At 39.0% G+C, this 26993-nt stretch overlaps 2 protein-coding genes and 1 long non-coding RNA gene across 14 annotated transcripts in view; 2 read left to right on the top strand and 1 right to left on the bottom strand.

Moving 5' to 3' along the window:
* GPATCH11 (G-patch domain containing 11) overlaps positions 1-7571 on the top strand; it is an 11368-nt gene extending 3797 nt beyond the window's left edge. The window contains exons 6-9 of one of the 4 annotated variants that reach the window (XM_039719066.1): positions 100-204; positions 980-1061; positions 1628-1713; positions 5516-7571. In XM_039719066.1, the coding sequence (XP_039575000.1) occupies positions 100-204; positions 980-1061; positions 1628-1683 (243 nt within the window). In that variant the 3' untranslated portion in view covers positions 1684-1713; positions 5516-7571. The other 3 variants (XM_039719065.1, XM_039719067.1, XM_039719068.1) reach the window with 3 other exon arrangements.
* EIF2AK2 (eukaryotic translation initiation factor 2 alpha kinase 2) lies at positions 4515-26993 on the bottom strand. 9 transcript variants are annotated; one of them, XM_039719056.1, is made up of 17 exons: positions 26778-26912; positions 25169-25289; positions 22994-23156; positions 19419-19533; positions 18153-18319; positions 17158-17260; positions 15342-15424; positions 14438-14528; positions 13975-14003; positions 13671-13805; positions 13123-13242; positions 11858-11965; positions 10159-10351; positions 8504-8629; positions 7850-7945; positions 4879-4941; positions 4515-4666 (listed from the first exon to the last, which is right to left on the bottom strand). In XM_039719056.1, exons 3-17 carry the CDS (start codon positions 23131-23133, stop codon positions 4547-4549), a joined length of 1689 nt encoding a protein of 562 aa, XP_039574990.1. In that variant the 5' UTR covers positions 23134-23156; positions 25169-25289; positions 26778-26912; the 3' UTR covers positions 4515-4546. The 9 variants fall into 9 exon arrangements, with proteins under 9 accessions (XP_039574990.1, XP_039574988.1, XP_039574992.1 ...); XM_039719054.1 differs by having other exon boundaries at positions 26378-26891; XM_039719058.1 differs by having other exon boundaries at positions 13671-13772; positions 26378-26890.
* On the top strand, positions 12002-13121 carry LOC120506930. Its single transcript, XR_005628639.1, has 2 exons — positions 12002-12301; positions 12387-13121. It is a non-coding gene; the product is annotated as an uncharacterized LOC120506930 (long non-coding RNA).

The following is a 26993-nucleotide window of genomic DNA, read 5'->3' as shown; positions in this document are numbered from 1 at the left end:
TGGCTAACAGCTCACTTCCTAGAAATTAATTTTATCCAGCATTTTACAAGAAAATTTACAAAGTCGGATAACTTCCATTTCAATCCCTTGTTATGTAAGGATATTGGTGTTCCCAAGGAGACTTGGTTTTGGATAAAACCTGAAGAGGAAGACAAAAAGGATGAGGAAGACAAGGAAGATGAATGCACAGGCTCAGACTTAAGTGTAAGTTTAAGCTCTTCAACTGAATTAATTGCTCAATTCAAAACTAAATTTAACATTCCTTGAAACAGTATGTATGTATACATACATGAATAAAGGATGTATGTATACATGTTTCCCACACTGTAGTAAAGGGCCTCTTTGCAATCCCAGAGCAGTGACTTTTGTAGCAGTTACATGATAAGTTATAAAATATTAAACCACTGATATACTGCTCATGTGTTTTGAGGCTAATCTTTGAAAAAATTAGCCTAGAAATTAAATCTTAAACATATTTTGCCTTAGCCAAGATGCACAAGATTACAGTTATTTGCTTTTGAGTTTTAATTTTGGTTTAAGTTTAGAGTCAATAATTTCTGAAAATGCTTCACAGAATATCTCAAGATGGACATTGGAAATACATATTTTTAAGAACTAAATTACACAGCTTTTGTTAGCCTTATATGTTTGATTGGCAGAGATTAGGTGTGAAAAAAAATCCACACAAGATATCATATACAGGAAGTCGGGTAGCTAAGTAATATTTTTAGTGTTTTCTCTTCAGTGCAGGTTTCTTAGCTGGAAAGAAGGATAAACAAACAACATCCATTAACTCTCCAGAGATCACAAATTCCTGTGCACTCTTCTACAAATGTGGGAAACTTCATGTCTTACTGAGCTACAGCATTGTGTAGCTTTTCCATAGCATTAGGTTAAACACCTTATTTTGGCAAACCAGTAGCTCAAAGTGGTTTATGTCATGAGGCCCAGGTCATCACATACCTGTACATATCTCTAGGTATCAGAAAAGCTACACATCCTGACAGCCTATTTGAGAGAGGAGCACTTCTATTGCATTTGGTGTGGAACAACCTATGAAGGTGAGAGTGAACCAAGCTTTTAGTAAGTGCTTTACTTTGCCTATTCAGCTAGACTCCAGCTGTAGAATATATCCTTTGTTTTTCTCCTACTGCAGCTTCTGAATCTGCAGAGCAAATTTACCTTCCAAGCCACTGGTTTTTGCACAAAGCTTGGTACATATTGTTATTGTGACTGTTAGCCAATTTTTAGGTTTTTAGCCAAAGCAAACAAACAAAAAAACCCCCACACACACAACAAAACACAGCAAACCATATTGAAATTTATTTAAATTCATATTAAAATTTAATTTAATTAGTTTTGAGAAAACATAATTCAGATGTTAAAACCAATATCAAAAAAAGCTGCAAAAGCTGGCACATGTTTCTGAAACAAAAACCATCCAGTTTCACAACACTAAAGAGAATAGAATTTGTGTTTGCTGTTTTAAAACAAATTTGAGACTTACTAACTTGTAAACCTTGTATTCTATTTAATCTGTTCTACAAGGATTCTAGAAATAGTTCTAGCAACCATTTTTCCTTCCCTGAGCTGCAATTACTCACTTTTTTTCCTGCTTATTCTGTAGACTCTGAAGATTTATCTTCAAACTGTCCTGGAGACAGTGCTGCAGATCATGACTAAAGCCAGTCTAAAGGAAGAAGCCCTAGAGAAGTATGTATAACTCATAGTATCTTTTAAAAGGCTTGGAGCTGTGCCATACTTAAGAATTCATACTAAAGTATGCAGAAGAAGAGTTTAAGTTGACAAGCTAAATTCATATTTTCTGTTTGATGCACAATTTAATAGGAATTAAAACTTGGTTTTTGTAATTGAGAGTTAGGTTGAGTCTTTCACAACTTTGTTTATGTGTTAGCCAGCTGGTAATAAAATTCAGATATGAGTAAAGGCATAAATATTGGCCACTCACTTTACTGCAAAATGTGTTAAATCAGGTTTTTTCATCTTTACAGAGATGCCTAAATACCAGACTGGTTTTTCTTACTATCTTAAACTTGGTCAGGAAAAAAAAAACTTGTGAAATGTGACAGCGATATTACTTGAACCAGTATTCTTTTGTATATAAAGATGCATATTTTCCATAATTAAATAGAATTAGATCATGATGGTGGGTTTTCATTTTTTTACATAAAAATACCTTTTAATTGACATTTTATTTTTGGGTAACAGCAGTTGCTACTATAACTAGCCATTTATAAAAAGATAATGCTGAAGTATACAAATACTATGCAGGGAAAATATATCAAAAAGTACTGGAACAAGCTACTGTTACAAACTGGTACAGTATTACTTAACAGCAAGAAGGTAATGATACTACTTTGCTCTGTCCAGAAACTGTAAAGGAAACACATCCAAAAGATTGTCCATTTTCATATTATGAATAATTTCATAGAATTGTTTAGGTTGGAACACATCTTTAAGATCATCAAGTCAAACTATATGTTAATTTTATCTCAACAGATTAAAGATAAGAGAAAGCTGAAATGGTACTATTTTGTCTGTAAAGATACATAATTTCTCACAGATCTGGACCACTGCAAAGAAATACTAATTAGTTTAGCATAGTGAAACACGATAGTGAAACACTTTATGAATTCCAGTCAAAGATAAGGTTAGGAAAGCATAAAGCTCTGATGGGATTCAGTCTGGCCAGGGATGTCAAGGAGAAGTTCAAAGTCAAGAAAATCTAAAGAACTAGAGGTGCACAAGTCCATGGGACCTGCTGACATGCATCCACTGGTCCTGAGGGAACTGGCAAATGAAGTTGCTTGAGTTGGGATTGTTCAGCCTGGAAAAGAGAAGGCTCTGCAGAGACCTTAGAGCAGCCTTTCAGTACCTGAAGGGGGCTGCCAAGAGAGCTGGAAGGGGACTTTTTCCAAGGGCATGTGGTGACAGGACAAGGGGGAATGGCTTCAAAGTGAAAGGTTGAGATAAGATGTTAGGGAGAAATTCTTTACTGTGAAGGTAATGAAGCACTGGAACAGGTTTCCTAGAGAAGCTGTGGATACCCTGCTGCTGGCAGTGTTCAAAGCCAGGTTAAACAAGGCCTTGAGTAATGTCATCTACTGGAAAGTGTCCCTGCCCCAGGCAGGGTGGTTGAAACTGCATGATCTTTAAGGTCCCTTCCAACCCAAACCATTCTATGATTCCATACATTTCATTCATGATAAAGAGAAAAATGAGAGCAGTGTAAGGCCTTACAAAAGTATGTACAATCACATTCTTATTTAGCAACAAATACTTGCACCAGAACATCAGTAATTTCCCTAAGAATATAAATACCTTCATTTGTTTTATTTATTTTAGAGCAGTCACCCACTTTTAACTCATTTAACATTTCAGAAAAAGCATACAGTACTTCACATATTGCCTGTTTTTGTGCTTAGAAATCTCTGCTCATTTGCCCTTATGGAGTTATGTTGACCCCACATCAATGAACAGTTTGACAAGACAAAGCTCACAGACAAGCACCTGAAGGTCCAGTGTGCCTTCTCACCCTGCTCCCCACACCACACACAGTACTTTAAGTTCAGGCAAGGCTGAACTCTGAAGGATACAAATGAAGAGTAGCAGAGAACCTGCTGTTCCCTTTAGTATGTGGGGCTGGCAGTGGGCACACCAGAGGTACTAAGTACAGTTATTAAGGGTTAGGCATGCCTCAGTATTACAATAAGGGACTAAAACCTAGAAGCATGGGAATGTTTTAAGTGCTCTTTCAGCCTTGGATTTCAAATGGTTACTACTGAGGCAATTTTCCTATAATGAGGAGAATTTTCCTATATTAATAGCACCTTGAATGTTCCTTTCCAAAAAAGACAACCATAAAAACCTAAAGTTTTCAAAATTGAGATTTGTTCTAAATTAGATTTCCTAGAAGCTGAATGTTTAACATTTAAAGAAATCCTCATTTTACAAGTTTAAATTCCAGAGCACTGAAGGTGCTAGGTCATCAGCAGCTGTGAAGAGATAAGAAAACTTGAAGTACTGAAATTCAGTGAAGAATAACATGCACCTATTCCTCATATCTTTTCTGCCAAAACCAGTCTCGGTACTAATGGGAGCATTCCAGTAATAACTAACAATATCACTGAACAAATCAGAGAGGTTTGAGTCACATACCACCAAGACAGCAGTTCTTCCATGGAAAGCAATAGATAACCTTAAGGGATAATGGATGCAGCACATGCAGGGATTTGGCACAACCCAGTTAGCACTTCAGCACATCAACATGATCTTTGAGGGGAAAAGGACCAGGTACTTATTGTACAAACCAGTCCAGCTCAGCTACAACCTATGTTTCCAGGTAAAAACTGAGTGTGATTTCTTGCAGATGTGCCCTGTCCTGGTTGCAGCCAGCAGACATGAATGGTGATGTGGCCAAGGAAAAGACACACCCCAAGTCTTGCTGTTGCTTCTGACATCTGTCATTTCATCAATTATAATAAATTCATCAAACTCTGGATTTAAACACAGTTTGAAAGGACATTCAATAAGAAAAATTTCTAAGTGCCTTCTCTTTATCAACAGACTTCACAAGGTCAAGTAAATGAGATGTAGTGATTCTTCCTGAAGGGTCTGTTGAAAGCATCTTTTTGATTATGGATGCCTGCAAAAAAAATTAAATGTCAATAGTTTGGGTTTTTGGTTTGTTTTTTTTGTTGTTGTTTTTGGTTTTTTTGGTTTATTTTTTAATTAATACATTAAATGTCAATAGTTTGGGGTTTTGGTTTGGTTTTTTTTGTTGTTGTTGTTTTTGGGGTTTTTTTGGTTTATTTTTTAATTAATACAGTACCCAAAGAATATATTAAAATCCCATACCTCTGTTGGAAATTGGATGGTGAAGCGCTCTGGGAGCACACCTTGTCTAACAGAAGGCCATACCTGAAATTAATAAAAGAGAATAGTTTTGGTATGCTTTCATTTGTTATATCTTCTATCTCCACTTTATGACCCATATAGTTTCGTGAAGTAGTTAGGAAAACACAAATGTACAGGAAATGTAAAGCTTCAAAAGGTAACTGTAAACAGTTTTAAAGTTGGGGCTTTTTTCATTTAGTTGTGCTTTGGTTTGGTTTTATGGACTTTTCATCAGCTATTACCCATTTCTAAGTTTAAAAGCTTCACACACAACAATGACATGTTTGTTTCAATCATCCTCTGTTTCAGAACCATTATCTTTCTTTCCTTAATTTAAAAGCAATGGATTTATAGTGTTTAATGACATTGAAAGAAAAGAAAAAAGCAAAACAACTGAATTTCTGTTTGCAAGCCAAGCAGGTGTGCTTCCTCCTTTTTATCATATTCAGTACCACACATTTATTTCTATGTCATTGTACAAAATACTACTTGGACTTCAAAGCAACTAACAAAAGACTTGTCATTACATGCTATAGAAATGGCTTTTGCTTAACCTTTTTTTTTTAATATGACACTGTCTCTCACAACATCCTGACAGGCAAGCTCAGGAAGAGCAGGCTGGACAAATGGATGGTGAAGTGGACTGAGAACTGGCTGAACAGCAGGTCCCAGAGGGTCACACTCAGCAGCACAGTGGTGTCCTCCTAGCTTCAGTACCGACCCAATATTGTTTAACTTGTTCATCAATGACCTGATGAAGGGGCAGATGCCTCCTCAGCAAGTTCACTGATAACACCAAGTTGGAATGAGTAGCTGATACCCCAGAGTGCTGTGCAGGCCTCCAGAAGGACCACAACAGGCTGGAGAGATGGGCAGGGAGGAACCTTCTGAAATTCCACAAGAGAAAATGCAGGGTCTTGCACCTGGGGAGAAATAACCCTGGGCACCATCACAGGCTGGGGGCTGACCTGCTGGGAAGCAGCTCTGTGGAGAAGGACCTGGGGGTCCTGATGGACAACAAGCCTTCCATGAGCCAGCAGTGAGCCCTTGTGGCCACGAAGGCCAATGGAATCCTGGGTCCATTAGGAAGAGCAGTACCAGCAGGCCAAGGGAGCTGATCCTGCCCCCTGCCCAGCCCTGCTGAGGCACATCTGGAGTGCTGAGCCCAGCCCTGGCTTCTCAGGACAAGAGAGACATGGAGCCCCTGGAGTGGCTCCATGGAGGGTACCAAAGATGCCTGAGGCTCTGGAGCATCTCTCTAATGAGGAAAGGCTGGGGGAGCTGGGCCTGTTCAGCCTGGAGAAGAGGCACTGAGAGGGGACCTCATCCATGCCTGTGAGTGTCTGAAGGGAGGTGCCAGGAGCATGGAGCCAGGCTCTGCTCACTGCTGCCAAGCAATAGGACAGGAGGCAATGGGCAGAAAGTGATGCACAGGAACTTCCACCTGAACATGAGGAAAAATTTCTTTACTCTGTGGGTGACTGAGCACTGGAACAGATTGTCCAGAGAGGTTGTGGAGTCCCCCTGACTGGAGATATACTGGACACAAGTCCAAGTAACGTGCTCTAGGGAACCCTGCTTGAGGAGGTAGATTGGACTAGATGACCTCCAGTGACCCCTTCCAACTTCACCCATTCTGTGATTCTACAAGTGGCTTTCTGGGTAAACAGAGCAGCCTGCTTAATTCATTTGCTGTTAACTAGTGTAATGTCTGCCTGAAGATGACAGTCATGACTTAGCTGTGTATCCTGAATCATCAGCTATCCCTATAAGCCTGGCATAGCAAGCCCTTTCCAACCACTATCCAGTAAAACAACAGCTCCCATGAACTTGGAGTTTTTTCCCCTACTCTTTAGCAGTAGCTTTAGGCCTGTGACCCTACATGCTGGTGATCATCAAATGAACCAGTTATTCAGCACAGAATAATCAACTCTGCTTTTACATGATGCTCTTACAGCAGGGCTTGCCAGCACTAGAGTTTATCATGTTCCATTAAATGAAATTCTTTCTAAGCTAATGGAGCAGCTGAAGACCATCCTAGGACTTTCCATCCACATAACTTCCCCACCTGCCTGCAGAGCACAAGATTTTTATAGTTTAAGGAAATTATGCTTTTCCAACTGTAAACACTGTGGAACTGTGCATGCATTTGCAGTCAACTGTGAGCAGGAACAGAAGGACTGAGGAAGTACTGCAAGGTAGCTGGAGAGAGCCAAGTTGAACAGACACACTGGTATGATCTTCTTACTGGAAAAATTATCTGATTAACAGTGTTCAAAACCTGAGTCCAACCACAATTACTTTAGACAAGATGCCCAGCAGCTACATCGCTGTCCTACCAATATGTAGGTTTGCACATAAAAAGCTCAAAGCACATACAGGACACCTTTTCTAAAAAAGCTTAAGTAACGAGGGGTTTCTTTTTGAAATAATATCTGTTTTACTTAAAGAAACCTCTTCCAAATCACTTTTGTTTTCATCTTGGGAAACTGCAAGGGTTTTGATTTGGAGGAAACTCTTCTTGCTGCACTGTGCAGTGAAGACAAGAGCATGGCAGAGACAAAACTCACCTATCCATAATTTTTATTTTCTAAAATTAGAAAAATACTCCCTTTAAGTTTCTGATCATATAAGAAGATACGTAAGAAACTTGACATCCTTTTTTGCTTGGCATTATTCTTTAGCATGCTCGGGCTTATTGTATATGTAGTAGGACAGAAGTGAAATAAACTGCAGTATTTCTTTCCTTCAGTTACGACATTTCAGCTGAGGTGTGAGGACTTACAGGCTTTATGGAAATGAATTAAGGTAAAAAAAATGTAAATAGAGATAATACTCAAGATAAAGAGATTCCTTCTAGAATGGAATAAGTGATACCAGAAGCAAAGCAAAACAACAACAGTGGGAGTTCTTCAATTTAAAGATTACATACCTTAGTTTTTTCATGACAAGTGAATGCCGAAAGAATTTCAAACCAAATTAATCCCAATGCATAAATATCTACTTCCTTTCCATATCTGGCCCCAGCCTAGAAAGATTAGAATAGAATAATGTAAGTATCAAATCCAACTGGAGAACAGCACTTCTTAGAGCAAAATTGGAAGTCAGCAGAAATTTCTACCCCAAGGCTACAGGACTGGCCTTACTCAATATCCTTCTTAGTTGTTAACCCTTTCTGCCTCAGACCTGTTAATAGTGACTGAACACCCTGAAATTCAGACTTCTACAGACCTATACAGATAAAGCATGCCAATCGTTGCCCTGTGACAAATAATGAAACAAACAGAGAAACTCAAATTATGCAATTAACAGGGGTCCTAAATTAAAATTTAAATATATGTCTGGCAGCCTGGTTATACAAGAGCAGTCCTTACAGCAAGCAGTGTCAGACTATGTTCACACAGAGCAAAAAACTTTGCCACACTTTTGGTAAAGCTTTCTCCAGAGTACAGTTATCCTTTCATACAGTCATAGCAGGGAACTTTAGGCAACTTGCTTTAATACTGAGATTAGGATTGAGAACATCCAGTGCTGAGTTTATAGCGCATGTCTAATTACAGAGACACTAATGCAGCAGGATAATTACCTGTTCTGGTGCCATATACGATTTTGTTCCTCTGTTCTCAGTCAAAGTCTCAAATGCCACAGAAGTCACAAGACCGAAGTCACCTATTTTTATTTTATTATCATGTGATATGAATATATTCTGAGGCTATTTTCATATATATAAATAAAAAGAAAAAAAAAATCACCAAATGACCAAGGTTTATCATCAAGCATAATCAGCCACAGAAGTGTTTCCCATAAAATTTGATGATTGTTCAGAAAGCAGCATTAAGAAACTGATGGTGTGAAAAGAGGAATAAGTTAAATGAATTTTTAAAAACACAAACTAAATTTCAAGTAGTACATTCTGCAGTAACTGCACCTCTTTTCCAGTAGCTCTGTCATAACTGTGTCATGCTTTAATTGCTCTTCCAATACACTGCTCATATAACAGTCTACATCCCAAAGTACTTTTCACTCTTCAATCCTAGCCAGAACTTGATACACTTAAGCAAAGCATTTAGTCTTACATGGAATTCCACTCAAATCAGAGTTTCTCCTAGGCACAGAAGGATCATGTGTACTCAATCAAATGCAGAGTTAAGGCTTACTACAGGTGTCTCAGAGTATCATGTTTACATTTCCATTAAACCTCCCCTTTTTAAATTTGACAGTGGCTTAAGGTGAGTTGGCAACTAAGCACCATGCCGTGGAATGGGAGGGAGAATCAAAAGTAAATTTGTAAGCTGTGTTTAAAACAGTTTGATAATTGAAACAAAAGAAAAATTTAATAATAATGGATTATATTTAATCCATTAAATAATAATGATAATAAAAGGATTAAAAAAAACCAAACCAAAACAAGGAGAAACAAATTATGCACAGTACAATTGCTCAGCACCCACTGAGTGATGCCAGATCTCCTTCCTAAGCCCAGATCAACCCCTCTTCCATATAAAATCTAGTCTTCGACTTAAAATAAGCACTACGTAGTAGCAACCAAAACATCAGTGTGTTATCAGCATTACTATAATACTGAGCTCGCAGGGAAGTTAACTTAACCCTAGGAATGCCACCACACTAATGATCTTTTTTACTGAGTGATTTAAAACCCTGTAAGCAACATTATAGCTTCCATCCTGAAGCCATGAAGGCTTTGTCCCTTAGAATCTTTATAGTGAAATAAAATCTTCTTATGACTGTGCACCTCTAGAGACAAAGTCTATCCAAAACTGTAGCATTCAAACATTCATATGCATACACAAGACAAAAGTAACTAGAGCATGTTGTTATCAAACACAGCATGTATTAGGATAGCTAAACAGGGATAGTTTAGCTATCCTAATACACGCTGTGTTTGATAACAGAACCAAGAACCACTTCCTAGACTCAACTTTTCTTTTTCCAATAGGCAGCTTGTGACCCAGTAACACACTGAAAATGCCTGTTAGTTGATGACTACTGACTCTCTGAATTATTGTATTCTGAGATCTTCCAAGTTCACCTGATTTTAGGATGAGGTTTAACCAGCTGCTGAAAGAGAATCAATCACTAGCAATATCCAAAGAAGCACACTAGTAGGGTACACAACAGAGTTAGCAAAGACTATAACAATTTAACATTCTGTGAAATTCCAGTAAGTATACTACCTTTAACCTTTTCTTTTTTTTTTCTTTATTTACCTATCCTACATACCTTGAGGTCTCGATGAATTAACTTTTGAGAATGAATATATTCCACTCCTTTCACTATTTGTAAAAATTTGTTTTGTGCCATTTCATGATACTTTCGGTCTTCGTTAGTTTTTGCAACCCAGTTTTCCAATGTTCCTTGTTCACAGAATTCCATTTGGATGAAAAGACAGAGAATTTTCTGGTTTGGTCTCCAGCTTCAAAAGAAAATGACATAGCATATTGAAATTGGCAAGATACAATTCCTCCCAAATAATTTTCAAAAGCCCTTTTTGCTAATAATTATTTTTGGAGTTACCCAAAACAAAATCTGCAAGTCCTTTAATTTTACAGGAAGATACTAGAGCAATTTGTATTAAATAAAAAGGACTGCAACCCAAAGAACTGCTCAGTTGCTACATATTCCTGGAATATTTCTGAAGTTTTGCTTGCTTTCTAGCAAGTTTCTAATTTCACACTGGTAGTTTTCTGAAAGCCCAAGTTCCATTTCCCTCATACCTAGAAACATGTCCTATCCAGGAAGAAATACCACTGTCCTTGGCTCCATCTGGCCTTGTAGGAACTGCTGCAAGACCCTGACACATGTTCTCTATTCTGCTCAAGAGATACAGCATCAGCCTTCCTATTCTGCCCAGAATGGTCATGTTCTTTTCAACTCTGTCCTGTCAAGAGGGTAGTGCAGTGACCATTTTTGACATTGGGCTGCTAGTCACAGAAACCCTTCTGAGAACTGGAAATCTAGATGAAATATATTCACCCATCTGGCAGCCTCCCACATTCCACAGAAGCCCCTAAGATAAGGCTGAGGCTGGAGATGGTGAGGGAAAGGACTGGAGAAAGAGAAGCATGCACTGTTTTTTTTCTATGTACACTGTGTGAGGAGTGCCCTTGAATAAAGCTGCTCAAAGCACAGAAAGAACAAGCATTAAATGGCTCAGGACTCTGTAGTCTTGAGGTCAGGGCATGAATTACAGTCTTGGACTTCTGCTTTGAGGACTTTTTTTTTTCTGTTACCCAGTAACTATTTAATGTAAAATATACACATGATATTGGGGCTCCAACATATTAATAGTTCCATTTTGACAGACCTTTTCCCCCCCGTTTTACTGCTTACTTCATGAGCACAGTAATGGAGAGGTATCATGCCAACCATAATTTTGAATCCATTAATATTTTATGGCTCTAAGTAAGTATGGCAGCCTATCTGAAGAGTATGAATTCACAGCCAGTGAAAAAAGCTTATGACAGAAGCTTGTAAAAGTTAATAGTCTAACTTACAAGTAAAACTCTCACCACTGTTTTATCACAAGCCTCAGTGTCAAAAGACTACCTCTAAATTAAAGAGTATTTCATTTTGTATTCCTTTTCTAAACAATCAAAACTCTTTCAGGCATCATAGTTAAAATACTAACTTATTACAAAAAAAGAAACTTCTGATCATGAAATTGGTAGCCAACTGTCAGACAATTTTTCTGTTGTTAATTCTTGCCCCAAATTTTGAGTTCTGCACTCTTACTCTTTTCTATAAATTCATTAAGTTCCATACATTGAGAGAGAAGTGAAATATAAAACTATATCATGTACCGTATTAATCAAGGAAAAGAAGATATTTGTAAAATAACTGATAAGCAATTATCAATAGCATGAAGTTCACTACAGCTGTGAAAAAAGTTTGTGAATGCAAACTATAATTTTGTAGTTACCTTGAGTCTGGGTACTTGATATAGTCATCCCCTTTCCAGCTGAAATGATAGCGAACTATGTTCTCATGTGTAAGTCTTGCAAGCCCTTGTGCTTCACGCTCTACTTTCCTATTGGGGGGGGGCAAAAGAATTAAAAAAAAAAATACATTTCCCTAATACAATGTAATACAAAGTTAAATAAAATATAGGCTATCAAGTGGCAGGTTACAGGTAGTTTTACATTAATTTAGAAACAAAGCATAATATTCTCCTTCATATTCAAGTTCAAAGGTCAAAACTGAAGTTACAAATCTGATAGGTTTTCTTTCATCTGCTCAGTTATTCAAAGTGCAAAAAGTGTTTTAACCCCATTAGGAGTTAAATCCCCATTCAAAAAAAAGCTGAAAAAGCAGGTAACTGCAAACCCACCAGCAAAGCAGCAGTCATTACCTGAAGAATCAGTAGGTTTTCAGTAATTAAATCCCCACTCAAAAAAAGCTGAAAAAGCAGGTAGCTGCAAAGCAGCAGTCATTACCTGAAGAATCAGTAGGTTTTCAGTATTGTCAGGATAGCAATACCAATGCAAATAACATGTATTTGCAAAGAACACAAGAATCCAAAGGGAAATGTACACATTACACAATTTAAGGGACAAGTATCTCCAACAATTTAAAACATTTTCAAGAGATAACCTAAAAAATTACATTTTTCATCTGCTAATAAAATACTCCACTAGGTAACAGAAAATTATTTTTAAAAAAAATTAAGATCATCTTTATGTGTTGAGACTTGTAAAAGACAAGTAACACAGCATGAGAGTAATGACTACATGGGTCAGATATAAAGCATTTTCCAATTACAAACCACAAAATTTATTACATGGATTTTTTTTTCTGTAATTATAGTTATTTTGCATTACTGATATGGAAATTTTCCATGTAGCCTCTCAAAAGTAACAGGGCTGCTTTAATAATCATAGGTTTCCTTCACACACAGTTTGCAATATTAGCAACCAGATAACTACTGTGTTCAGGGAAAAGAGAACTTAACACACCTACATTTTTACAGCTCCAATAGAAATTAACCCATTACATGCAAAAATTAACAAAGGTTCAGGACCACTTTCAGCTTAAATTGCAAATAAGGAAAACAGTTTACTAGAAAGGACAGATAATTAAAAATGAAAATCACTTAAATGCTCCTAGTATTGTTGAAGAGAGAAAATAAAGTATTGACATATTGATTAAGGTTGTCCTAAAACACAGAAATAAACATTCAGTACATACTCTGTGAATTCAACTCGTTTGATTGCATAGGTTTTCTTATCACACTTTGATGTTGCCTTGAAAACATTCCCAAAACCACCTGCACCAATAGGCTCTATTTCTTCAAAATGTTCGAGAAATCTTAAAAAAAAAAAAAGAAAAAAAAGAAAACCACAATTATACTTAATTTTCAATTAAGGATATAAAAACAATCTTGACAGATTTAATACATCTACTGCAATATCATTCTGCAGTCATCATTTGACCAATCTACAGGTTTAAATCAGAGCCTTGGAGATGAATACAAGGGAAACTGACCATTCCAGGCATGTCAGGTAACTACCCTCACATCTTCATATGAATGACATTTGGTTTAAATGCTTTAAATATCATTACTTGTTAATTTCTATGCTAGATTTGAAATTTCCAGGAAAAAAATCTAGTATCAATCTTCTTTGAAAGTTCTTTTCACAGCAGTATTTTCTCTCCTTCTACTGCAAATAAACAAATCTAGATTCATACATACTGTTATTGCCTTATAAATAATAATTTTTAAAAATCCTTCTTACGTTTTATTGACAGTGTGCGGACTCTTCTCTCCTCCAGTATTTGTGTCCACATCTGGCAAACTTGCATTTGAATCTGACATATTTGCTCCCTCTTCCTTGTTTCTTACAAAACAAGCAAAATTAGCTGCCAATTTTCTTTAACAAGGATAAAAGCAAAATTTATAATGAGTCATTTTTCTAACACATGATGAGAAAATAAATCTACCTGCCAATAGCAGCATTTCTTTACTAGAGACAGAAAAAATAAATTTATTTAAGGTATATATTATTTAGAGGAGATAGCAATCTAGAAATAAGCACATACCTTTTGGCCTTCAAACTTTGTGCATTTCTCTACATGGAAAACAGAAAAAAAAAAAAGCCTAACTGAGGTATCCTGAATTTTTTTCAGTGCAGTCCGTTTAAAATATATCTGATAATGTATCTAGGAATTGCCTACAAATATGATCATACCTTATGTAAACAATGTCATAAGAATGAATTTTAGCTCAGTGTTTTTCACATGAGCAAAAACATGCATAACATTATCATTACAAATAATGAGCTTAGTTTGACCCTTTTCTTGGGAGTACTGGCATTTCTTAAACACTGCATAAATTTGATCCACAATACAGAAGGTTAGCATTAGTGAACATTCATAGGAAAAATGCATGTATTTTCCAATGATTAGTGGATAAAACAACAAACTGATGTTACACTCTGACAAGAAGCATGCCCTAATCAGGGTCTAAAATGTAATTATGAGGAAGATAATTTTCATACTATACCTGCAAAGGTGAAGGCTTTTCACATACTGCCATGTCATTCACTTTTTCTACCAACTTTGCAGATGAGTCAGCAAAGCAAATGCTGTTTTCACTGGAAAATAATGGACTATTTTTAGGTGAAGGTAACACAATAATAAATAAAATTATTGTCACAAGAAAAGTACCAAAAAAATCAGAGTTTTTAAAGCAAAACCTGAAAAAGCATTAACAATCATGACTGATTTAAACTACAAAACATCCTGCTTGAAAACTATTAAAATAACAAGACATTGTAATATTCTTCTTTATTTCCATTATAAAATGAGCCTATGATATCTAGAAGATAGAAGAATATAAAAGTGGTAGTGGCACTACAGGTAAACTGCTGGTTCTTAAATCACATATCAAACTTAATGCATATTCAGTTTCTTTTGCTAAGGAAATTTTTCCCTTTGGTTGAAATGAAGATTCATGTAGAATGAAAAAAGGGGAAAACAAAAAAGAAAAAAGGGAGAGAAGAAAGCAGAATATGGAGCACTGGAGAGTACTGAAATTGAATTACACAGAGTTCACAAGAGTGCCACAATAGGAAAATGACTGTTAAAATGGCATTAAATAATGCTATTGAATGAGGTAGGGTAATTCATTTACATCACAGGAAAAAGCTTCTGAAAGAACTACCAATCGTAAAATGTGAACAAATCAGAGAGCTCTAAACTTACTACAAGCTATCCCATACAGACTCACATAAAACTGCACAAGTAGAACAAACTTTGCTCTGAAGTTTAAGGAACAGAAGTTAAAATTAGATGGTTTTATACTGCAATAAAACAATAAAATTATATATTTTACTTAGAACTAGATTACATTACCCTACAAGATGACTAAATATATTGTTATCACTTTAGCAGTGAACCCAACTTACTCTGAGTCAGACTCAGCTGGCACTTGAGAGGAATTGCTGTATTTGCTAAATGTAGAACTGCCATTAGATCTTTCAGTTTCCATCTGCAAAAAAAAAAAAAAAAAAAAAAAAAAGATAAGCCAAGAATGTTTAACAAAATCATATAAACAAATCTCTAGTGCAAAAGATGCCATTCAGAGAGGGCAGAGGGAAGATTACAAGATCCTAAGAGCAAGTTGGTAACTGCACTAAACATTCAAAGCCCTGCAGAAGAAAGGCATCTGCCCAATTTCCACCCAGAGAAAGGAAAACACAGGGCCCTGTCACAGTGAGGGTACTATACAGACACATTTACAAAATAGAGTCTGGATTCTATTCAAAACCAGGATAAGAGTAAGAGTTATGGAAAGCAAGTATCTTCATTCTGTTGCTGCATGTGCAACTGCTGTGTGGAAAATGAGACATATGTAACTTTTGATATATGTAATCAGCAGAACTGAAAATCTGAGTCAGAACAAATTGACATTCAATGTCTTCAGCACGAAAACACTGCAAAACTCATAACTAAATTAGGGTTGAATAAAAAAAATATCCCAAATACTTAGTAGAGGCTCTTCCCCTTCCTCCCACTACCTATGTCATAAGAGCACAAAAGTAACATTAAAAGCAACAACTACACTGGATATAGACAACCACCTTACAAAAAGTCAACAATTTTTTTTTTCATGTTTCCTGGTATTCCATCACAGTATCATGGACACAAAAACACAGGGTTTATGTTTAAATGAGAGCCAACAAATAACCCCCTTTTTTTTTAAATACAGGAGTACTGGACCTTTACTACTTTTTACCAGATTACATTTTGTTTGTTACCCAGACATCACTGAGAATTAATAAAAATTAAAACCAACCCAAAACAACCCAATTGAAATTTAGACTATATGGTATACAGGTTCTGTTTGAGGTAATAAATTTCACACTTCAATGAAAATAAAAAGATCCATGGGTTTGCAACAAAGGAAGATATTAAGAAAGGCTCCTAGAGCTATAATACGATGTTAATTAATTGCATGGTTGACTTAAAAACAATTCTAAAAGCATTTAAAATTCAGAGTAACATCCAAATAATTTTAAAAGTACTTAAAAGTAAAAAAGGCTTCTTCCCACCCCTATTCTGCCATTCCTTCCCTTAAACTATCCTCCATTTAGTTAGTTCATATGTTCTGTACATTTCAGAAGTGGGTTTGAATCACTACTGGAATTCTGATAGTTTTTTGCACATGTGGAAATAACAGCTGCCAACATGAAGACAACAGCTCTGCTCTCCAGAGGATGGTGTCAGCAATTGTTTCATAGGACTCTGCCTTGGAACACTAGAGAAGGCAAGTCCCGTTCATTCTGACTCCTGCTTTTGCCTCTCACATTACACAATAGATTTTTGATCCAACTGAGGACAGTAAAAGAAGTAGGTTCATAGTCTGCCAGCTTAACAACACTTCTCACAGAAGACAACTGGTATACGAGTTGGAATTTTAAAATTTTTAAAATGTGTGTATCCTTGAATGTCCTTCTGACAACATATCAGACCTATTCTGAAACACCGAGAGATATTGATTGTTAACAGTTTGGGTTTTTTAATCCAGAACTGAATAAAGAAGCACAACATAAATTCTACTAACAATAACCCAACCAACATACTAAAATATGGATTGTTTCCTTCTTCAATGGCACACATGGAATATGCTTTTAAATACAATAAAGAAATTGGTTCAAAGACTTAAATTTCTGTGAAAAGGCTAAATATAGCACATATTGTCAGAGAGCATTCCTTATTTACCTTCTCATATGCTTCCTTTGCTGCAGCTTGTTTTGCAGCAGCTAGGGAAGGTCCAGCTCCCCTTCCGTACAAATGACCACTAATCATACAGCTAACAAAATGCCTGTAAAATACAACAGGGAATCGAGTCTTGTATCCCATATGACAAGTCTCAATTTATGATTTTTAAACAGTACAATCAAGTGACATTACAGAATGGAAATCTGAAGTATACATCTTCAAAACAGCGTTTTCCATATACATTTAATGTAGTTAATAATGGTAAGTAACTAATTTGTGCCTTAAAGATAACTCACTGGAGAGCAGCACTGCAGAAGGGCACCTGTGTATCCTGGTCTCTGGCAAGTTGAACCTGAGTCAGCAGTGCCCTGGCAGCCAGGAGAGCCAACCCTGTCCAGGGGGGCATCAGGCACTGCATCACCAGCCAGGCAGGGGAGGGGATTGTCCTGCTCTGCTCTGGGGCAGCCTCACCTCGAGTGCTGGGGGCAGCTTTGGGATCCACAATGTAAAAATACATTAAATTATTAGAGAGTGTCCAAAGGAGGGCAACAAGGATGGTGAAGGGCCTTGAGGAGCAGCCATGTGGGAAGCAGCTGAGGTCACTTGCTCTGTTCAGCCTGGAGGAGACTGAGGGGAGACCTCACTGCAGCTACAGCTTCCTCATGAGGGGAACAGGAGGGGCAGGAACTGATCTCTTCTGTCTAGTAACCAGTGACAAGACTCAAAGAGAGAGCATGAAACTGAATTAGGATAAGTTAAGGTCAGATATTGGGAAAAGATTCTTCACCCAGAGGGTGCCTGGACACTGGAAGATTCCCCAAGGAAATGGTCATAGCACCAGCCTGACAGAGCTCAAGACGCTTTTGGATAATGCTCTCAGGCAGATGGTGTGACTCCTTCTAAAGATTCAGCTAACATGACCAAGGATAACTAATGGTAGCATTAGTAAACACAGAAAGTATTAGAAGGAAGCAGGAAGGTAAATTATATCTTACGTGGGAGCATGGGCATCTCCAATACAAGTTTTAGTATAATCAACTATTTGACACGACCTCTGTGAAAAAATATTTAACAGGCTGACATAATCTTTGTCTGGTGCAGGTGATGAGGTTGTTTGAGTTGTCGCTAACTCTGCAGCTGCCATATTTGAGGAACTGTTATGCTATAAAACAAACAAAACAGGTAACTTGAAAACTTAAGCTTGAAAACACATTAAGATAAACAGTGCACAAGAACTAATATAGCTGCAAGGTTTGTCCACATTTCGAAACACTCTTAAGAAATCCCAAAGTTTCCATTAACTCAGTCCTTTGTTGCAAAGGACAGACATGCCAAGCATAATTATTACATTTTGAATAAATGGAAACCTAGCTTTCCAAGTACTTTTGCCTTTAACAACCTCTCATCATGCCTCATCCCACCCTTTTTAGGAAAACATAGGGAACAAGCTGTGAAGAAGGGATGGCAGCAGGATGCTGCTGATGCTCCCATTTAGCAAAGGCTGCAAACACTCCTGTGCATGTACGGAGGGGAAAGCAGGACTTTTCAGCTGCCTCATGATTAGTCAACATCAGTAACCTATCAGCAGACATGCAGCAATTGTGTTAAAGTAATGACAGTGAGACACAATAAAAGCCATACAGAAAAAGGTAAGGAAAGATTTCACTCAAAAGGTACTAAGAAGCATTCAGAGTCAAAAAGAAAAATAAAGAACAGCAAATAAAGAAGGGCAAAACACTTGGCAGAAAATCAAGGAACAAAATTCAAACCTAGACTTAATCAAGGAAAGTTAGAGTACATAACTAGCTCTACTGTAAAGAATATAATAAAAAGGAAAAAAATATTAATTATAACAAGTGAAAGTAAGCAGTTTCTTTAGTGGCAACAGACACACTGAGTAATTCCCTACAAATACTCTGAAGGCATTGAATCACTGAACAATTGTCAAGTTATAAAAGGACCACTGCCCACGTCGGACAAACCAAGGCAGCTTAACAAAGGCAAACACGTTTCCTTATCCTCCTGTAATAGCAGAGGAGGAAACAGTATTAGATATCAACCCTATAGGAAAAAAATAAGGAAAACAATTCACTGATAAAAAGTAGAAAAGTGAAACAAAGACAGCTTGAATAATTAGAAACTGTTTCAAATTAAACAACATTTTATCAAAACATTTTATCTACTTTCAGATATTAATCTTCAACATTTACTACATTACATGTGATTGTAACCCCTCAAACTTAATCCTACTATTTACTCACCTGTTTCTCAATCATTTCCCATGTTTCTTTTGCTGCTACTGCTTTTGCTTCTTTTTTACTTTTACCAGTGCCTCTACCATATTCCTCACCGTTTATTCTGACAACAACTGTGAACCTGCAATGAAGGAAACTTGTCTAAAACATTGCTACATTTTTCCCACATATATACTTCAATAACCTTAACAGAACTTTGGGGTTTATTATCTACAAAGCACTATAGGATACACTATGGGAAGTACTGAAGCATTAATGTGGGGTTTTTTATATCAAACCTATGATTATCATAATTCTTTATATAAATACTTTTAAAATTTTCTTTTCTAGTCACAAATTATTAGTTCCAACTAATATACACTTTATTAGTTCCAACAGTACTTTTAACTGCTTAACTGCTTTTTAAAATCAAAATAATGTACTTTTTAAAAGCATAAGAATGGATGAGGTCAGCACTGTTACAAGCAAGGTTGTAAAGCCCTAACACCAGGACACATCTCAGTAGTGTGACACTACATAAAGGAAAGATTAGCTTATTTTGGTTTCATGAAACCAGATGTGAGATTACACTCACCTTTAACACCCTGTGATGTACACTGCTTAGTAAGAGCAAAAACCACATCTGGTGCTTGTGAGACACGAATTTAAAGGCAGTAATAAAAAAAAGCCCCACCAAAACAAAAAAAATTCACCAACAAACAAACACAGGCCCCAGTCCTGCCTTTCTCTGCTCAACTGCTGATCCCTTCCCTCTGTCCCTCCATTCTACAACTGGGCACGTCCCGCTTCCCATATTGCAACTCCACGAGTCAGAATGGGACTCTGACGCAGCTCAGGACTGACAGTACTGTATCTGGCTGGGATGAGGTTACCTTTCTTCAGTGCAGCCAGAATGGTGCTGTGTTGTGGCTTTGGAACTAACACAGAGTTAATGTTTTACCTACTGTGAGTAGTGCTTGCACAGCACCAAAGTTTTTTCTTTTTCCCACTCTGGTCTTCCAGGAAGCAGAGGAAGGAAATGTGAGAAGCTGGGAAGAGACACAACCACGGCAGGTAGCCAGAGGGATATTCCATGCCCTATGGCATCACACTCAGCAATAAAAGCTGGGAGATGAAGAAGGAAGAGGGGATACTCATGGCTATATGTTTACCTTCCCAAGTACACATTGGACATGATGAAGCCCCACTTTCTTGGAAACATCTGCCAGCTGATGGGAAGGAGTAAGCAACTTCTTTATTTTGCTTTGGTCACACATCCAGCTATGCTTTGTCAAACTGTCTCTATCTCAATCCACAAGTTTTTGCTCCCTTTCACCTTTCTGATTCTCCCCTGTCCCACAGGGGGGAAGTGAGTAGTTAGCTGGGGGTTTCACTGCCTCCTGGGGTCAACCTACTGCTGTGCCTTAATAACAAATGGTTGGATTTCAGACAAATCAGTCCTTACAGATCCAACCTGTCCTGCAGCTGCAAATCCCCTCATGTTTCTGATACTGCTTTTGCACAAAAGGCAAGATAGGAGAAAACAGCAACTGGATTTCTGCCTTTGACCACAGCACATTAAAGTGATCATTAGAGCCTCAGAGCACCTCTGTGCTTCAGATTGCAGCACAGCATGCAAATGCTCACAGCCAAGAGGATGGATTCACACAGTCAAGGTACAGCACTGTGAGCTCCTCTGTGGGAAATTTGGTCTCAAATAGTGTAGTGACTTTAGGAACTCACTTTTTTCATTATTCCAACCTCATTCTCCACTTCCCTTTAATGAAATGTTTGGGTGGGAAACAATTAAGATGCAGAATGAAGTGCTTGCTCTCAATGTGTAAGCAAGGCTTAACAAGAAATCTTAAGGGGGCAAACAGTAGGAAAAAGCACCCCCATAGTGTGCCATATACTCTACACATAGGAAACAACAAAGAAGAAACAAAACATGTAATAAAGGTTGTTCTTTGGGAAGGAGTTTGTCAGTTAACCCATACCCACACCTAACCCACTACACACATTCAGCTATGACACTGCATCAAAAATACATTTTATTAAAGCATCCTGAGGAAATCTGCAGTGAGTCTCCATAACCAAGTTCAAGATTACCTGCAGGAACATTACATGAGTTGGTCATAAGTGAAGAGTTCACCATGAACCCTAAGTTAATAAGCAATTCCCAGACTTGACAGGTTTAGGCAGGACTGGCCTAATTGTCCATTCTCTGTGTTCCCAGACCAAGACAGCTCAGGACTGAGCCACCCTGATCTCCTTTAACCTTCTTACATTGTGTCCAGCACTGGCCCTGTCAGACACAGTACTAGAAGCAGCCACAGCACCAGAACCACGATAGGATGGGAGGTATCTCCTCATCATGCCCCAGACAGCTGCAAGGTGACTCATGAGATGGGACACAGCACAGCAGAGTTAGGGAGCTAGCTCACAACCAGCAGTGGTCAATGCAGCCAGTCAGCAGGCAGAACACGGGGAAAGAGCAGCATAAGGGGACAGAAGGTTTACAGCACACAGCACTACAGCCAGACATGTTACTGTATCCTTGGAATAGCTCAAGTTACCCAGGACATTCCTAGGTACATTCCTGCACAGTGTGCTGAATTTCATTTGTGAATGTAGCAGAACACACAGAAAAACAATGAAAAACCACAACAAATGGGATAAACAACTTGGAATGTATGTAAGTTCGGTCAGTTCCATGCCATCACTTTTGCAGAACGAAGATGTTGCTGTGTAATCAGACCTGTGGTCTTTACTGAAATAAGAGTTACTTTTTAGAATTACATGAGCCACATGGGTGAAAAAATAAGATAACTATTAACATTTGAGACCCAGATAATATCTATTAATTTATTCTGGGATGGTAGAGGTAGATGGATTTAAGAATAAATCTGCATAGACAATGCTATCTAACAACATGCAACACATCAAAAGAAATGTATTAATTATTAGCATAAGGCTTGTCTTCATGCAAACTAGCAAAAAATTTTTTTTTAAAAATCACACAAGGAAATATTACAGATCTTGAGTACCTACAACCTTTGGCAAGGGAAAAAATACACTGTATCAATGTTAAAATATAAAATATATTCCATCACCTGTCAGTGTCTCTAAAAGTGAAAGCAAAACTTCTTAAGCAAAAGACCCTTTTCTTGTAAGAGATGTTAAAAAATATACCACACATTAAATATATTAGTACACAACCAGTTAATACATCCAACCTTTCTGGCTAGAAATCAACAATGTTTTGTAAACACTGCTTTGTAGCATTGAAATCATAATTGAAATTCTTACTGTGACCCAATCCACCTTCTGAGAGGAGACACATAACACACAATAGAGTTACTAGTAACAGGTGCATTGCTGGCACTTTCTGAAAAAGAGCCATCACCCTTGAAATAAGTTTTCTCCTTTAACTGTATCACATGTCTTCCCCGTGCACCTACCATTCAATTCAATGGTTTCAACCAGCTTTCCCACTACATGTGCTTTCAGCAAATTAATATTTCTGACTGCAAGCTTTACACAGTTTGTTTGTTCATTGCAAGAAGAGCCCTATTCATTATTGACATAGAGAGTAAACTTACTCAGGATCATGAGACGGGCCCGTCATATTGATGGGGTCATAAACCAGTTTAAGTTTATGCATTTGACAGTAATGGTTGATCTTCGTCATATACTCACGATCCATTTTGACACAATCTTTCGTCATATACTCACGATCCATTCTGACACAATCTTCAATAGGTGCTGCAAAGTAACATTCAAAGATGTGTCTGTTGCTCTAGACACAGCCTATGATCTTCGTACATAGGTCACTGCTATGATATAAAATAGAAAATTGGTGCCAGTAACAAAGTTCATGGGAAACTAATTCAAATTTCTAATTCAAGTGATTGTCTCCAAAAGTTTTGGAAATCATTGCTTAGAATAAGAGTTTTAGCTAGCAGAGTGGAGAATTCAGTGATTAGAGACTTCTTAGCAGATTTCGTGACAGAAAAAGATTGAATCATCCACTGATTCCTGTGGGAGGAAAATAATCAGTAACGTTTCTCCAGAATTAGAGTCGGTTCCTGCAAAAGAGAGCCCGACGGCACTTAACATATCCCTTGGAGCGCCGATGACGCCAGGCGCAGCCACCCGGACCCAAGATGACCCCAGGCTGCCGCCACCGAGCGCGGCGGGCCAGGCCTGTGCAGCGGGGCTGCGGGCACCCCACCCGGCACGGACCCCTGCCCGTCCCCCCGTCCCGCGGTACCTCCGAGCCGCTGCCGACGCTGCGGGACCCGCGGGCGCTCCAGCAGCCGGCACGGCACGGCACGGCCCGGCCCGGCGCGCGGCGCAGAGCCCGCCCAGTTTCGTTTCCCGCGTTAGTACGAAAACGAAAGCGAAAGGCAGCCGAGGGCGGGAGAGCTACACCGGGAGAGGGGCGGATGTGGCCCGAGGCGGGGGAGCCGCGCTCCTACCAGCGCTCCTGAGCTTACGGGGAGCCAGGGCTCCAGGCAAGCGAGCGCCTTCGCCAAGACCGGCCCCCGGCCTCGCCCCGACCCCCGGCGCCCTTTCCTGTTACAGTAACCACACGCTACAGCTCAGCAGCACGGCCAGAGGAGAGCAGTGCGCACCCAAATACATCGAACCCCTCAAGCCCAAGCCCCGGAGTTTTATATCCTCAGAGTCTCCCCCGGGGCATCAGTCCCGCTCTTCCTTCTCGTCTTCTCCTGCCTCCCCGCTCCGTGTTCATACAACGCACTGGACTCATCCAAAAGCTCGGCAGTCACCGGCTGTTACTCTCAGTTGTGCATTCACCTGGCTGAGGTCACTTGTCTTCATGTCCTTTGGTATCCCAAAGGCTGGGAATTCATGGCTGCTTGTCTCGAGCTCCAACCAGGAGCCCAATCTGCATTTCAATCTGCAGATTGCAGGCCAAGACACCTGGGTGAGAAGTATTCCTCAATACATTGAGCTTGAAATATATTATGGGCATCACTGAACACAGTCACTTGTCTTCATGTCCTTTGTTATCCCAAAGGCTGGGAATTCATGGCCGCTTGTCTCAGAGCTCCAACCAGGAGCCCAATCTGCATTTCAATCTGCAGATTGCAGGCCAAGACACCTGGGTGAGAAGTATTCCTCAATACATTGAGCTTGAAATATATTATGGGCATCACTGAACATGAATGCACTTCATAATAAATCTCTTACTGGGATAAAGAAAAAAAAAGATCAGCCACCAAATTCATAATATATTCTGTGGAAGTGGGAAAGAAAAACCTCCAAGATTCGTTTTCAGGGGCTGGATGTAACGGATGGAGCAAATTACTTCCACTGTGCACACAGGTCACCTACTCCTGATTGCCCAGATTTGACTTCCACCCCCTGCAAGGTCTCTCTCCAGCAGAAACCAGACAGCTGTAGAAAAGGAAAACAGCAGTAAGCCTTAGGTCTTCCTCAGTATGAGGAAACAGCTTGGGCACCCAGGAAGCTCACCTGCTCTCTCACAGCGCTAACACAACCAAAAAGGAACCTATTGAGACACCAGTGGAGATGCAGGAAAAATCCACCAGAGAGTTCCAAATGCTGAACTCCTAAACATAATCATCTTGTAGCAAAAAAGGACAAACTGTGATACGAGTTGAATAATTCACAAATTATTATTTATGTATGGACAACAAGTTTTCTTTGGAAGTGTTTATGATATTCTTCCTTTTTAAAAGGCATCCAGAGCAATTCCTTGTTTAAAGATACCAAACTGGCATTCTTACATTATCACTTCTCGAACGTGCACTCCATCTCTTGTTTCAGCTTGTCTCCCACTCAGGTTTCCAATGACTGTTCTTTTCTGGATTCTCAGCTTCTGCAAGGGAATTCCAGCCTCTAGTGAACCTGCAGAACAAGGAACAGGAGAACAAGGAGAAAGTTGCTGATAGATAAATGGTCCAAATAATCTTTAAAAGCACAAACATCAATTTTATGTAAATGTTCCTTTTTCCTAAAGTACACATAGGATCTGCTGCTCACTGTCTGCAATGCAGGGCTCTCTGAAAAAACCATCTTCCTAAATAGAATAAATCCTAGAAATTCAGCTATTTTTAAATTACTCTTCTATGTAAATGCTGAAAAACAGTAATGCAGTATAGGTACATGAAATCCACATGCCTAACACCTTTTCTGTCTTATCAAGCAAAACTAGCACATTTTATTAGAAACAGCTAGAGTAATTTCATTAAAAATCCTCTTATTGCCTTAACTACAGGATCTGTTTCTTCTGGGAATCCACTTCTCTCCTTAAAGGCTTGTCTTCTGTACTTTTACTTGCCATACGCCAATCTTTTGGGTGCAATTACTTTGGCCTTGCATGTGACTCAATGTCTTCTATCAGATAAGGAGATTGATATCAAAGGTGCAGTTTTGAGAACTGAAAGTGACCTGCAGTGAACTTCAAGTTTTTTGGTAAAAGACAAACTTTCCTCCAGCTTCATGAACTGCAGTTAATGATTCATAGACATTAATCATTAGCAGTATCAACATTAGCAGTAAATCAACATTAGCAGTATTAAACACAAATCAAATTAAGAAAATTTGCTAGATGGCTGTTAAAAAATACTTTGTGTTTCTCAAAACATTATCAACAAACAAGAGCCTGTTAAATTTCACCTTGGGGAAAATCATCAATTCTGAAACAGACTTTGGTATATACACCTAAAAATCTTGTTCTGTAAAGCCGTTAAGGCTTTAATTCAAATGCCTTTAAGATTCATTTGCTCTATAAAATATTGACCTTTGGACTTTCAAATAATCCATTATTATACGGATTCTCAAAAGAGTGGAGTTACAGAGGAGTTATTGACTTCGGCTTTATTAGGAACACTTGCTGATGGATGATTTAATCCCCATGTTGTGGCTGCTGTGCCCAGAGATATGAAGGACATGCTCCAGAAGCTAACAGGGAATCTGGGAAAGCAGAACTGAACTGAATCTTTTGTGGGCACGTCCTCCTCCTCCTTCGTGCAGGTCCTTGTTCACGGAATGCTTCGGAGTGAAAACCTACAGACTTCGGCATCTTTGGGCGCGACGCAGCAACCCCGTGCAGGGACCTGTTTGGTGCCGTTCCCTAAGGCTGGGACAGGCTTCCCCAGCGGCAGCAGCCGCTGGCCCGGGGCTAGCTGAGCCAGCCAAACTGCTGCCAACAGCCGGGAGGTGCAGGCCTGCCCGGGTGGAAGCGCCGCGGGGGAATTCTTTCACGGCAAAGCTGTTCCCTGGCAGCATCTCAACAGGTCATTTTCCAACCAGGTGCCCCGTTGTGTCACTCAGAAAACATCCCTACACAGAAGGAAAAATCCAAAGTAAGACACCGACCGTCGGAACACACACCCCAAATACCGCGGCGCGGGCGCTCCCTCGCCACGCCCGGGCCCCGAGAGCCGCTCCCGCTGCCGGGCTCAGCCGCCGCCCCACGGCCGGCACGGCGAGGGCCGCGCCGCCACTCCCCGCGGCAGCTCCCGCGGCCTTTCCTCCCTGCCCGGCGCCATCCCCAGCCCTCACAGGCTGCCGGGATTCGGGCAGGCTCTCCGCACATCCCATTGCAGA

The sequence above is a fragment of the Passer montanus genome, unplaced genomic scaffold (genome assembly GCF_014805655.1).
Source record: "Passer montanus isolate IOZ18808 unplaced genomic scaffold, ASM1480565v1 scaffold40, whole genome shotgun sequence".
Lineage (NCBI taxonomy): Eukaryota > Metazoa > Chordata > Aves > Passeriformes > Passeridae > Passer > Passer montanus.
This window is presented reverse-complemented; position numbering and strand designations above follow the sequence as displayed.